This window comes from Hibiscus syriacus, unplaced genomic scaffold (assembly GCF_006381635.1).
Source record: "Hibiscus syriacus cultivar Baekdansim isolate YM2019G1 unplaced genomic scaffold, ASM638163v2 tig00008957_pilon, whole genome shotgun sequence".
Classification (NCBI taxonomy): domain Eukaryota; kingdom Viridiplantae; phylum Streptophyta; class Magnoliopsida; order Malvales; family Malvaceae; genus Hibiscus; species Hibiscus syriacus.
This window is the reverse complement of record NW_024062178.1, coordinates 746,412-761,477: the sequence shown is the minus strand read 5'-3', so window position 1 is coordinate 761,477 and position 15,066 is coordinate 746,412. Positions and strand designations below refer to the sequence as shown.

General features: G+C 36.3%; 1 protein-coding gene across 1 annotated transcript; it reads right to left on the bottom strand.

The window, feature by feature from the left end:
* Nucleotides 1–1,167: 1,167 nt before the first annotated feature.
* Nucleotides 1,168–4,919, bottom strand: LOC120202642 (molybdate-anion transporter-like). The gene is made up of 8 exons (XM_039203060.1): nt 4,583–4,919; nt 3,397–3,541; nt 3,134–3,302; nt 2,440–2,710; nt 2,007–2,272; nt 1,705–1,920; nt 1,476–1,578; nt 1,168–1,283 (listed from the first exon to the last, which is right to left on the bottom strand). The coding sequence occupies exons 1-8, from the start codon at nt 4,731–4,733 to the stop codon at nt 1,231–1,233; spliced, it is 1,374 nt and encodes a 457-aa protein (XP_039058991.1). The 5' UTR covers nt 4,734–4,919; the 3' UTR covers nt 1,168–1,230.
* Between the last annotated feature and the right edge of the window lie 10,147 nt (nt 4,920–15,066).

Here is a 15,066-nt window from a genome sequence, read left to right as displayed (position 1 = left end):
ATCCTTTTTGGCACGTGCATCGGCCGACGAAGTTAGGCGACTGTGTTCCACTCACATACAGATTTACCACGGCACGTGTGAATTTGTTAAAGATTTGGTAAAGAGAATCTATCTTATGTTTTGCTGTAGGTAATGCTTTTAATGGTGCTATTAAGGAAGTTGGATCTCTTACTGCTTAATTTATAGAATTTAATCTTTGATTTTAATTAGCTGGCGCTGTTAATGTTTGTCAAGGTTTAGCAATTCGCAATTTTTATTTATTATTATTTTTAAGCTTAGAAAACCATATTGCTTTGTTGTAGATGAGGCCATTTCCTGAACGAACGTGTTATATATAGAGACATATATTCTCTTTTCTTCTCAAGCTTTTAGATAACCTTTAAATAAAACATTTACAAATTATACAGAACACAAAACTAATAAATCTATATACAAATATTTTACTCTAATATTTTTTTAACAAAATTTTATAAATATATTTTCTTTCATTTACATAACAAGCACGGCATAATCAAATTAAACTACAAGTATTCATGAATATTTACATCTAATAATCAAATTACAACTTTTCAAGACGGATATTTATTTTTTCGGATCGATACAGATCATAATTTTGATAATTCGAATTTTTGGATGTATGAAAATTTGGATCGAATGATACACAATATCCGAAAAGACACGCCCTTAGGTGGAGGGTGTCAAGCAATACATATCAACTTCAGATATCTTTATTTATTATGAAAATAATTATTTTTTCTCACTGTATTTGTTGTAGTTATAAAGGAAGCATATTTTTTAATGCCATTTTGCAAACATTCCAATATCTATCTTCAAATTTACAATCTCTTATTTTATTTTCAAGCTACTCTACAATTTCAATGAAATAATGAAGGCATTGCAGTTTCACTAAAAATGTAAGGAAAAAATAAGGGACACAGAGAGATTTTAATTACTGTAATGTGATCTACTGACAATGACAAACAACCAAAGAACAATGATGGAAACTAAGTGACCTGAAAGCCCCAATTCGTTTACCGGGCAGACCAATATTGTGTTATATATATCGTAATTTCTTCTACTATTATAATCAAAAACTATAATCTTCCATCAAACAAGTAGGAATTGCAACGGTATAAGGAATAAAGTTACCATTGTTGTTGTTTTTTTTTTCCGACCTGCATACAACACTTAATGGTCTAAAGGCCGGACTGTCCGCCCGCTCAACATCGCTCAGTCATTCAGTGGCTCGGCCTCAGGGTCCATAGCTGTCCAACTTTCTGTCTCTGAAAGGAAAAAGAAAAACCACCAAAAGTTTGAGAGCAGAACAGCCTCAAATATGCATGGAGAAATGGCAGGAGAATGAAGAAAGTTTCAGGTTGATGTAGGATGTGCAGAATATGTAAATTTGGCTTTTTTAGAATTGAAACTGGTGTTTATTTGAGGGGGAAGAAGCGTGGCATAAGATTTGTACGTACTTGGTTTGTCGGAAATTGCCATCAGCCGTCTTTGCAAGATAGATGCCACGAAGAGGAAAATCGAGCACATACCGAACATAATACTGATGGGAAATGCATCAACCTTCAGAGGCAAACACCAATATGGTTAGTTAGTAACAGGGTTAAAGCATAGAGTGTCTGTCAGCATATATATATTCATCTGTGGCATATAATGGAATGAATCTATCATGGGAAGCCTGTAACATACATTGTACAGCACGACGCAGACAAAGATATTGAGAGGAATGCGGAAAAAGTTCATAATCGTGCTCCTAGCTTCCTCCGGGATGTATTGGGATCTCATTTTCATAATGGATGGCCAGAATATGCCTACACAAGCCTCAAAAGTGCAGAAGCCAAGAAGCTGGAGACAACCTACAAATGAGATACTTCCATCTTTCTCTTTAGAAGGTGCCACCAAGAACTGTTGCAAATGCATCAGTGTCAAGAAACACTTAAAGGATGATATATACACAACATACACACAAAGAGAGGGATGTTGAAAAGTACATTGGTTACAATCGGAAGCAGAAGAGAGGCAGAGGAAATCACGAAAACAATCTGCATGTAGCTTTCTACCCTGGGTGAAGAGCGAGCCATTAATCGAGATGCAAGCGAGCTTCCCAACATTGAAGCCAACATGAATGTGGCAAAGATAAAACCGTGAGGAATCTCCTCATCATTGGGGCTCAAAGCAGGAGTCCAAAGGAACACAAAGGTGTACATCGAACCTTCAAACAGAGACTGGATGGCACCCAGCAAAGCAATTTTTTCATCTGCACAGAATACTAGAATGAGGGGAACCAGAAGTAAACAATGTAAAGAATAAATGCATTACAGTGGATTACTGATAACATGTAACAAAGCTTTGAGTTACTGTACTTTCTCGCAACATGTCAACCTGATCAATGCATTGAGTTTAAAGTAAAATATTAAACTCTACCAGAAGCAATTGCTATAGCAGCTCCCCTGAATTGGGTAAGAAGGTCCTTATTTTCTGAAGGGTCTCCAAAGTTTTCAGTCCATGATGATAAAATAATGGCCATCCCAATAGCAAGAAAGCATGCGGCCGCATCAAAAGGAGCCACAGGTCCAAGGGAAAATGAATCAACAAGTAGGTTCCCAAACAACCCAGAAACAATGGCAACAAGACCATTCCCAAGAAATATTGCCTTTGAAAATGTCAGTGACAACCATTGTTGCTCAAAGCCCCTCTGCAAAGAATAGAAGCAGTAAAGTAACCGTCTGTGGAAGATATAAACTTAAAAGAGATATCAACATCAATTACAACAAATAAAGCTAATAGAAGAATGTGGCTAAGCGGAACTAAATGGTACGTGCCTTACCATCTTTGGGGAAAAAAAAGATAGAAAAATCATGAACAGAGTTAGCATTTTTCTATGCATCATACAGCAATATGACAGATATAAACAAAATATTTTTAACTTTTTTTTTTAAAACCGGGGGATGGTGGGAATTGTGAAACAACCTGACAGTGAGTAACATACAGCGTCTAAAATATGAAAAGGAGAAAAGAAAATGAGAGAGGGCACAGAAGCAAAAGCATCAATAATGTAAATTGTAAGCTTGTCTGATATGTGTATTAAGAGTAAAAGGGCACAGCAGCAATGCCTCACCTTATTATGTTCGGCAACAAGCCATGACTCAAATGCTGAAAACAGAAGAGAGGTGGCGATACCTCCCAAAACTCGACCGACCATCAAAACTTTGTATTCAGGAGAATGCTTGGTGATACAGCTAAGTATGTATGTTATGCAGTAAGTAACACATGCTCTCCTACGGCCCCTGAATTAAACATATGAAGGCATTTTTGTATTACGATAAGATGTTTAATCCATAAGTATGAAAATATTATAAAAGAAGTCAAAAGTAAACTTACTGTTTGTCAGCTAGAGATCCAACAATTGTCCCAAACAACATGGAGGATCCAAAACCAGCAATAAAAAGCTGTCCAATGTCCCCTTTTCCAAAGCCATATGTACTGTAAAGATAGTAAACATATGGACCCTGCAGCCAGTCTCCAGCTATCGACACATGAACACCCATTTATCAAAGGAACAAGATAGACATATGCCCGATAACCACAATATAAGAAGGTTAACTTTTACAATTACCGTAACAAATATCTGCAGATAAGATCATACCTCCAAAACCAATTAAAGTGAGAAGGTAACAATATAGGGAATTTTTCTTTTTATAAAGGATATCCAGCCAGAGAAAGTAATTTGCTTACGATGGAATTCATAAGTCTTAAATTACACAAATCGAACAAGATTATCATTAAAGACTTGTATCAAGAGCCAGATTAAGCATACAATAAGGAAAATTCAAGAACAGTGGCATCTCAGACTATTAATACCAAGGAATCGCCTAAAAAACACCACCAATCCTTCTATTGCTAAGAAACTATTTAAAGAGGTTAATGCAATCTTGTTTATCTTTCACCTAGTCTTTCACTTTAACTAGCTAAGGACCATCGGACACAACTCGCTACTACACAAAAAGAGAAATCAAATACGAAATGAATACACAAAAATGTCAACATCAGTAAAGCACAAATTATAAATTTGTCAAAATTTACATGAATATAAAATACTTTAAACATGATTATGACACGAAAAAATATACATGAATTGGCATTCAGTCCAAGCAGTATTACTAGACTCAGCAACACACACACACACAAATCAATTATCATAAGTTAATTTTTCTTTACACCACACACACACACACACACACACACAAATCAATTATCATAAGTTAATTTTTCTTTACACCGTTTCCTTTTCTTTAACCATTTTCTTCCATTTTCCTTTTCATGATGAGCTCGTTTTCCATTTCCAAATATAAGATAAACCAGTCTGTAATTTTCAATGTAGCCATTAATAAAAAAAGAAAAAAAACACACCACAATCACACTTCATAAACATAAATTCAAGGAATGGGTATCCAGGTTCAAAAATAAAATCGATCAGATTCTATGACAATGTAAAAAGAAGAGAGATCTAAAGAATATAAATGGAAATCAGATCCGGGTAAACAAAAATGAGGGGAATCAAAATTACCCATCATGAGAGAGTAAACAATAAGATAATTGTTCTTAAAGGAATTGAAAGCAGGGGACGTGTTGATTCGATCCTTGCTGTTCTTGCTTAGCTCTAATGCAGCCACCAGCGCCGCCAACGCCCCGAACACCATTAAGTAGAACAGCTCCATTGTAGAAAACTGGTATCCAAATCTTACCCGCCACCTGAATTCTTCTCTTCTTCAATTTATAACAAAAGACGCAAAGATTTACATATATAGCTGTAAAGCCAAAGCTAATGGGTCATCTCACATCTGGGATTCCTTTTCTGAACGCTTTAAAAGAGAAACAGATATACACAGTAAATCGCACTTAGAGGAGGAGCCAAATACTGTTTCCTTATATATACACTTCTAAAAGTAGATTTGTCCAGGACGGACGGGGCTTACAGTTAGGGCCGGGTTGGTATGAGCCGGTTTACGACGGTTTTTTTTCTTCCATAAATTCAAGTTAATCCGGTATTGTTCGAACTTATCTTTACTAATGAGAATTTTTATTTAAATATGGGTTAATCTCACTATACCTACCTAAACTATGACTTAAATTTTAATTTGATCCTTAAATTTTAACACACTACGATTGAATGCTTTAAATATCATTATCATATTAATCGAGTTCATTTCATCAGTCTAACTATTAGATTGTGCATTAAATATTAATCAAATATGTCATAAAATATATTTGAATCACATAAATCATATAAAAAATATCATTTTATAACTTTCAGTAAATTCGAATTATTAGTTAATAATTTTTCATAGTCGAGAAACACAATTAAAAAATGTTATATAATCTATAGACAATTTGAGTAGTTTGTCCCAGGGATTCAAATAGCGGAATAACGACCTCTATATAGTAGTAGCGGCGATGTCCAAAATCGTTATTGCAGAAAATAGAGGTGTGAAGCATAAACACACCAATAGCGATGGACTATGATTGCAACTTAACGGGTAGCAACCAATTACGAGCAATAGCTGGCTGTTATTCCCACTATTATTCCACTGTTCTATTTATTTAAAAAAAATAACTCTTTTTAAAAACTTACGATCGTGATACCCACCCATAATGACCATTGTAGACACACCATTTCGTCCCATGTGGCATGCCTTTATAATATATTATATTATTTATTTTTTTGTTTTGTTACACGTTTCAGGCCCAATAAACGTTTACAATGGCCCAGATGCACCAGACAACACAAACACGTGAGCCCAACACGCAAACCAGACCAGCAGCTAGGGTTTTCAGAACCCTAGCATCCCAGTCAGCGCCACAATGCCCGATCAAAGGACCCCTTGTGCTTCACGCCTCCCACGACTTCACGATTCTCGTCTCTAACAACCCTAAAATTTTTGACGCTCACATCAACAACAAAACAAACCACGACGTTAGTAGTTTATCAAGAATCAAACACCCAAAAAAGGGTACTCGAACTCTATAAAATCCCATGTATCAACACATTATAGCGGGGGATTTTTAGGCACGAGAGTTTAAACATTCGAGAGAGGCCACTTACGCACAAGCACTATGATTTTACACGAGATTACTAAGCACGAAAATCACACAAAACATAGAGAAATCCAGGCCTTGTAAACAGTTGAAAAAGCAATAAAAAGGTGAAAGTCCTTACCTTTGTTTGTTTTGTTTCGCTTGCATGTAGGTTTTGGTTCGAAAACACAAAAATAATGAGTTTTGGCCAATGAATAGGGAGGGCTTTTGAGATCTTTCGCTTTAGATCTAGCCCTTCGAGGCCCGATTTTATCAAAGCCATTTTGATTTTTTGAAACTAGAAGTGAAAAGCTTTCGAAATATTTTTCTTTAAAAAAAATTGCCGCCGTTGTGCGGTGATGGAATCTGGAAATGGGGTTGAAGGTTGGTTGTGTTCTTCACAAAAGTGAAGAACACGAGAGAGATATTGAGAACAGGGGGGCTTTTCTGTTTTGAGAATGAGTGAATATGAGAGTTAAAAAATTTAACTTAAATACCGAGCCCATTGAATTGCCCGACCCATACCCACATACGACCCGCATGTTTTTGTTTGGAGGTGGGCAAACTACAGTTTTGGTCCTCGTTAGTTCTGAATAGCCCTATTTAAATCCCTAAATCAGTTTTAATCCCTTTCCTGATTCAAAATTTGCCCTCGATCTCGTATTTCTTTCAATCTGGTCCCCTGGTTTTAAAATAACTACAATTTTAGCCCCAAATCAACGTTAATTCCATTGATTGCTTCCGAATTTGGCCCCAATTTTGATTTTTCTTTCACATTAGTCCTTTATTTATTATGTAGATATTTTTATTTATTTATTTCCTTTTATTATTTGTATTATTATATATATTTTAATCTTTTTTAGTTGATATATATATATATATATATATATATATCAGTTTATATATGTATATATTTTTATTTATCTTTGTTTGGTTATTTTTCTATTATACTTTATCATTATATATATATATACTATTAATATTTTATTCATGCGTCTATTATTATTATATATATATATATATATATATCTATTAATTGTTTTTATTTCATTTTTTTACTTGTATATTTTTTTTTATTTTTATATAATATTTCTCTATTATTTTTCTTAACTATCGTTTTTACCTATTATATTAATTCTGATAACTTATTACATATATGTATATATTCTTTGTATTTTTTTTAATATTATTTTTTTTAAACAAACTTTTGTGTACATTTCATTTCCACTTCGTCTTTATTTTATCTGTCGTTATTTACTTATTTTCTCTTCTTTATTTTGCTTTCTTTATTTTCACTTTATCTTCATCACCTTTATTTTTCTAACACTTTTCTTGATTCTTTAAGGGTACGTTTTCAAAACGATTAGAGGTAAGTAATTTGGCTCGTTATTTTACCTTTTTATTTAAAGTTATCATTTTCTTAAAGTAAGACAACTGGAAATTACGTGGTACCGAAAGGGCGGTTCAAGGGTGCTAATCTTTCCTTGACCGTAACCGACTCCCGAATCCGACATATCACTGGTAAGACGCAGACCAGGTAAGAAATAAGGTATCCGGTCAACCTATTTACTTTTAAACGAATGATCGGTGGCGACTCTAACCCAATCCATTTTCCTAAAACGAAGCCCAATTTCGGGTCCTCCCGAAAGACGGTTCCGATAGCTTGGCGACTTCACTGGGGACACAGGTAAGTGAGTCAGGCTAAGGTAATTTCCAGTTGTTTTTTTAAAGAAAAGGGTAAGTTTAAATTTTAAGGTAACATTTCGATCATTTTTTACTTATTTTTGATTACATTTTCGAGTAAATAGTTGTATTAATCGTTTTCTCATGATTTCAACCCTTCAAAGCTTGTTTTTCACTTAACGCTCTAAACCCGAGCTCAGAACCCTATTTAAGTAGGGGTGAAAGCGACGCCTTCGTGTGAATTTATTCACTGCACAGGCCTAGCAAGTAGCCTTCGGGATTTATATATCTTATGTCTTCGTGTGAATTTATTCTCCGCATAGACATAAGGGAATGTGTCCTCTCGAGTTTAACTTAGTCCACACAAGCCTGCGATGGGTTTAGGACTAAGGGTCTGTAAGCCCAAGGGGGCACCAGCAAGGAGAACTCGGGTACCGTTTTGTAGAACCTAAACCGGGAGACTATGGAGATTTAGAGCCTACCCCGATACCACATTCTAAAACATAGGATATTTTCACCCTAACCATGCTGTTCTTTTTTGGTCTTTTTACTCTTTTTCTTTCATCATTTTTTATTTACTTTTTTACTAACTCTTTTGCCTTTGTGTTTATTTTTTTTATCACTCACATCATTCGAAAGAGGTGTTGATCCACTAAAAACGTGTTTGTTGAACATGAATAATCTACATTAATGGAAAAAGGGGTTGTAATACAAGAGATAAAAATATAGATGGCAGTCTACAAGGTGCCTATGTGTCACATTCAATCCCGAAGACGTGGCACCCACAATTGAAGACTATATCACTCTGTTGCGTTATAAAGGACTCGGAATGAATCGGGTCTACATCAAGCACAATGAGAACCTATCTTGGAAGAACTGACTGGCAGAGGTTGCAGGGGCAAGATGAAGGTTACTATCTTGGGAGTCCCTTCGAAGACAACAATGACAAAACGTTAGCTGAAATTGGAGACCATTGCTGACGAATTCAAGAAACAGACAAATGAACTCCATATAGTTCCTATCAATTGAGGGTCCAATGATGTATTCGTTGGGAACATGCTCAACAAAAGATAAATGGCCGAGATGCAGTCATTCGAAACTTCTTGGGACAATACAAAAAGCAACTCAACATTTGCATGGTTCATCCATAGAAGCCGGTGCGATTCGATAGGTTATTCAACCGGTGACAGACGAATGCAGAAGACTAGTCAACTGTCAGAAACGGTCATGATATTTTTTGTCTCTTAAAAGATAAAACACATTTGTCCCCAATAAAGATTTTTTATAATAACATACATATTTTTGGATCAATGCCTCGAACATTCATGCATCATGCATTCTTGCATGTGTTGCATTATTTTTATTTTATTTTATGTTTTTTCATTTCATCTACACTAACTAACAAGAGATGTCCAATAAAAAAGGGAACAAACAGGCTTTGAAAGAAAATTGAAGGTTACCTAAAGCGTGTCTGAAGATCCATAACGATGAATGAGATACTAGCGTGTATTAGTAAGATTGAGAAAATTCAAGAGCAACTCCTGAAAACTCAACGAGAGATGATTGATCAAACAGGAAGATTTCAGGTGAATCCAGAGAACAGATGGTCAAGTTAAGGGATATGATCAATGTTGTGATCCATGGAGAGAAGCCACTAATGGATCCTATGAATGTCGGTGCTGAAATTAAAGTGATAATGACTGGAGGACTTGTTAAAGAGCCATATATTTCAGGTCCGCCCTAAAAACCAAATGTGATTGTAGAAGGTTCCACTAGGCCAACCATAGAAGAGGAGTTTTCCCTTGTGAGAGATAAGCTTCACTCAAAGAAGAGGGTCATAGAATATGACCAAATGTTGACCAGGAAAACCAAGAATGATCAACCTCTCATGATTAGAGGTTATACCTCTTTTCAATCACCAATACAAGACACTCAAGTTCTATCTCTGAAGTCATTGCCCAATAGTCTCTCGTCACGGGGACTAGATGAGAACAAAAACAAAGTGTAGGGTTTTCAGTTCCCTCCCTTCCACTTTTCACTTGAAAAATTACGTTCAGAAATGCTCACAACCAGATTGATTACACCGGAATATATCCAGCCACAGTGGCCTCCGAATGAGAAATGGACCTATAAGGAGATTCTTTGGGTGAACCAGGATGGAACCCCAGTTTGTTCAGCTAAAGTTCCTAGCAACCTTGAGGATCCTTTAGAACAAGCAATCCAGAAGTGCAAGGTGGAGATGAAGGCCTAAATCTCGGGAGTTGTCAATTCAACAGAGAATGCCTACGAAGAACATAAGAAACAAAAGATTGAAAAAGGAAGTTCGAGTATGAGGGCTTCCATGAATGTAATCTGAGACTGGCCCGTAGTTTTGAGAATAGATAGGGAAAATGTAGCCAAGAAGACACCTCAAACTGCTTCAACGGAATATTCATGTGAAAAACCTAAGGCGAAGGATGATCAGAAAGGAAATCCGAGTAAAAGAGCTTCCATGGATGTAGTCCGAGACTGGCCTGCGGGTTTAAGAATTAGTGGGGCATAAGCATCTTCAAAGACACCTCAAACACCTATATCATATTTCCTGAAGGCAAAAGGGATTCGAGGCAGCTCATGAGGCTTGACGAATATTACGCCAATCACAACTGCAATATGTGTTCGGGATCCAACCAAACTATCATCATCGAGGAAAATCGTTTTGGATCTAAATTTGGGCCCAATTTTCAACAACCAGTAAAGGAAATGCTGATAAATCATGAAGAAGTGAGATTTTCCCAAGAAGCTGATCCGAATAAAGCAGAAATTTGTACGCCTTAAGGTACATCCAAAGAAGACACGACAAGTGAAACAATTAAAGAATGGGGAGCCAGTGCAGAGGAAAACCCTAATCTAACCAGTGGGGCATTTAAATGAGGCCTTATTCCATTTCGTGACATCCTGCTTGAATTTGTTTTCGAATTTTCTAGTATTTGGAACTTACTTTTGAACTTTCTTTTTGGATATTTAAAGGAATTTATATTGAATGTTGAAACAAATTTACAACTTTAAGTTCTTTGAATATCAACTGAATTCAAAAACTCTATAAATGATCGGAGTTACAAATCTTTGACATTATGACATGACTAAAAAATAATGACATTTGATTTCACCCCCAAAGACACACTCGAACACCATACCCTTTTCTTATAGCCTTTTTCCTCTCATGAGAGGCTTGGTATTTAAATGTGCATAAGTGCGGACAACATGGGCATCTTTTTCATACAACATTACTATACTTTTATTGAGGAAGTTCACTGATGATAATGATCTTCACAGATGGAATAATCGAGTAGGTGAATCTAGTTTAGGTCAGTTGCTTGGAAATTGAACTCTAAAGATGAAATTCATTGACTTTCAAAAACACCTAGACTATAACAGGTTCTCCTTAACAAGCTTAAGAAATTTGATCCGGACACCCAGATTATAATATTACATATATACAATAAAGCTTGAGTTGTCCCTATAAAGCAATTGGTTAAACGCCCCGACTTTATGGATAATATTCGGCTAACCTGATAAAGGTGATTATACTATACAATAAAGCTTGATCTATCCCTCTAAGGCAATTGGTTAAATGCCCTGGCTTTATGGATAAGATTCAGCTAACCTGATAAAGGTGTTTACATATTGAGCTGTCCCTCTAGAGCAATTGGTTAAACGCCCCAACTTTATGAATTCAGCTAGCCAGACAATGGCAAATTTAAATAAGGAGTTTCGATAAAATGGACTAAGGGAGTTATGAAACACCTGTTATAGTCAATTTCACATGAGCACTCAAGAATTTCATTTTTAGACCGATATTTTTGCACTACCTTTGTTAGAGGAGCTTACAAAACTTGAACAAATGGAAGATTTCAGAGGATCGAAATAAAATGTCTAGTAATTGATCATGCTAGTTGTGTCATTTTGTCCGCACCCAATTAAAATGCCAAACCAAAAAAGCATGTTGCGATATTTCAAAAAAATGACATTTTTGGGTTACCAAAACCTTAGAAAGGATATCAACCTAAAGCTAACTCATCCATTTGAACATTTGTCAAAGAGCTGTAACTCTGAAAGCATGAAAAGAGCTATTGATTCCTTTGATATACTTTGAACTCATGTTTATAATTTGATTCAATTGCGAACAATATTTTACAGAAATTTTTATCATTTTCCCTTCTAAAACAAGAAAAAGAAGAAAAACATTCTCAAATAGGACAATCTCAAATGTGAAAAGTCCTGAAAGTTTTTAAGGCTCATTTTGCCTCTATTGAAGAAAGAACGAACAATATCAAAATTTGATCATTTCTTATTTCTGAAAATAATCAGTCTGAGAGACCAGATAACACTTGAGAAGAAAATGGGGCATGGTCGATCCCAAGGACAAGACTAACGGACAAAACTGAGGCTCCATCCAAGGAAAAAAAGAATTAATTCATGTTGCATATGTATTTTAGTCATACCTAAGAGCATTGTATCCATAACATCGCATATATGCATATCTTTGCAGGTTTTATCTAGAGTCAATTTCAACTTCGCAGCGAAGGATATTGGACTCAAAATGACACAATTTGCTCGAGAGTAGATTTCAACTCCACGACGAAGGATATTGTACCCACACATCCACGATTTCAACTCTACGATAGAGGATATTGTTCCATTTGGGGATCAACTTCACGATGAAGGGGCTTCCCAATTTTAGAGCCAATTTAAACTTCACATCAAAGGATATTGGACCCAAGACAATACAAGCTCAACTTCACGATGAAGGGGCGACTGATTGTCAACAAATAACTTTTCAGTTTCATTCAGAGTCAATTTCAATTTCACAACAAAAGATATTGGACTCGAGACAACACAAGCTCAACTTCATAACGAAGGGGCGACTGGTTATCAACAAATAATTTCCCCATTTTAGAGCCAATTTCAACTTCACGGCGGAGGATATTGGACTCGGAATAATACAACTTACTTGGATTTCAACTTCACGACGAAGGATATCCAATTTCAAGCTCAACTTCATGACGAAGGGGCCACACGCGGTTTTAACTTCACGACGAAGGGAATCATACACACAAGCATCATCCATCTCTAGATTGGATTTCAACTTCATGACGAAGGATATCCAATTCAGAGCAGGAGTGTCTGTCAATAAACTTTCCAGTTTCGAAGTCAATTTCAACTTCACAGCGAAGGATATTGGCATCGGAATAGTACATTGGATTTCAACTTCACGATGAAGGATATCCAATTCCAAGGCTCAACTTCACAACGAAGGGGCCATCCACGGTTTCAACATCATGACGAAGGGAATCATGCTCACCATTGTCTCTCTTGAGACAGTTTCCCTTGAAACAAAATCTTGTCTTTCTTGAGACAGTTTTCCTTGAAACCAAATCTTGTCTCTATTGAGACAGTTTCCCTTGAAACAAAATCTCGTCTCTCTTGAGACAGTTTCCCTTGAAACAAATTTTGTCTCTCTTGAGACAGTTTCCCTTGAAATACAACTTTTGAAATTGTTTCTCTTGAAACACAAAAAAAAACCTTTGAAAATGTTTCTCTTGAAACAGAAGACCTTCGAGTTCGACTACGCTCAGCTCCAAGGTACCTTATTTGCAACATAGCTTAAGTCAAGAAGGGTTATCTGCCAACTAAAGACCTTCGAAGGCAAATCAAATTTATAGCATAGCTCAAGGCAAGAAGGGCTATATGTCAACAAAATTATCGAGTTCGATTCCATTCAGCTCGATGACACATCAATCACATTACTGTCCGGTTGCAGTCGAGGTTTTCAAGTAAAAAAGAATATCTGGGTTAGCCGTGCCTTAGTGACAAGAAACTGTTTTCAAGTAGCATAGATTAAGTCGAGAAAAACTAGCTGTCAGTAGAAGCTGTCGAGTTCGATCTCATTAAGCTCGATGTCACATCAAGAAATTATTCTCCAGTCGAAGACCATATTTGACTACAATTTGACAACGAGAAGCCACATTCCAATTCAAATTTTGAATTGCGACTTCAATTACATTCCAAGATGGACCCGACTTCGTGGCAAAGGAGCCATCTGCAACCCAATTCGACAGGGAGTTATTCTTAATTGAATTATTAGAGTCAATTTTTTCAACTCAACCAAACGAAAAGCGTGTCTGTTAATCTTTGCCATATCCCCGTTACACGACTATGGGCAAAGAGGGGCAGCTGTAGACACACTATTTCGTCCCATGTGGCATGCCTTTATAATATATTATATTAAACATATATTATATATTATATTATTTATTTTTTGTTTTGTTATACGTTTCAGGCCCAGTAAACGTTTACAATGTCCCAGCTACACCAGACAACACAAACACGTGAGCCTAACACGCAAACCAGACTAACATCTAGGGTTTCCAGAACCCTAGCATCCCAGCCAGCGCCGCAATGCCCGATCAAAGGACCCCTTGTGCTTCACGCCTCCCACGGCTTCACGATTCTCGTCTCTAACAACCCTGAAATTTCTGGCGCTCACATCAATAACAAAACAAACCACGACGTTAGTAGTTTATCAATAATCAAACACCCAAAATAGGGTACTCGAACCCTATAAAATCCCATGTATCAACACATTATAGCGGGGGATTTTTAGGCACGAGAGTTTACACATTCGAGAGAGGCCACTTACGCACAAACACTACAATTTTACATGAGATTATTAAGCACGAAAATCACACAAAACATAGAGAAATCCAGGCCTTGTAAACAGTTGAAAAAGCAATAAAAAAGGTGAAAGTCCTTACCTTTGTTTGTTTTGTTTCGCTTGCATGTAGGTTTTGGTTCGTTTCCATTTCGTTTTGGTTTGAAAACACAAAAATAATGAGTTTTGGCCGATGAATAGGGAGGGCTTTTGAGATCTTTTGCTTTAGATCTAGCCCTTCGAGGCCCGATTTTATCAAAACCATTTTGATTTTTTTAAACTAGAAGTGAAAAGCTTTCGAAATATTTTTCTTTAAAAAAATTGTCACCGTTGTGCGGTGATAGAATCTGGAAATGGGGTTGAAGGTTGGTCGTGTTCTTCACAAAAGTGAAGAACACGAGAGAGATATTGAGAACAACGGGCTTTTCTATTTTGAGAATGAGTGAATATGAGAGTTAAAAATAATTAACTTAAATACTGAGCCCATTGAATCGCTCGTCCCGACCCATACCTACATACGACCCGCGCGTTTTTGTTTGGAGGTGGGCAAACTACAGTTTTGGTCCTCGTTAGTATTGAATGGCCCTATTTGAATCCCTAAA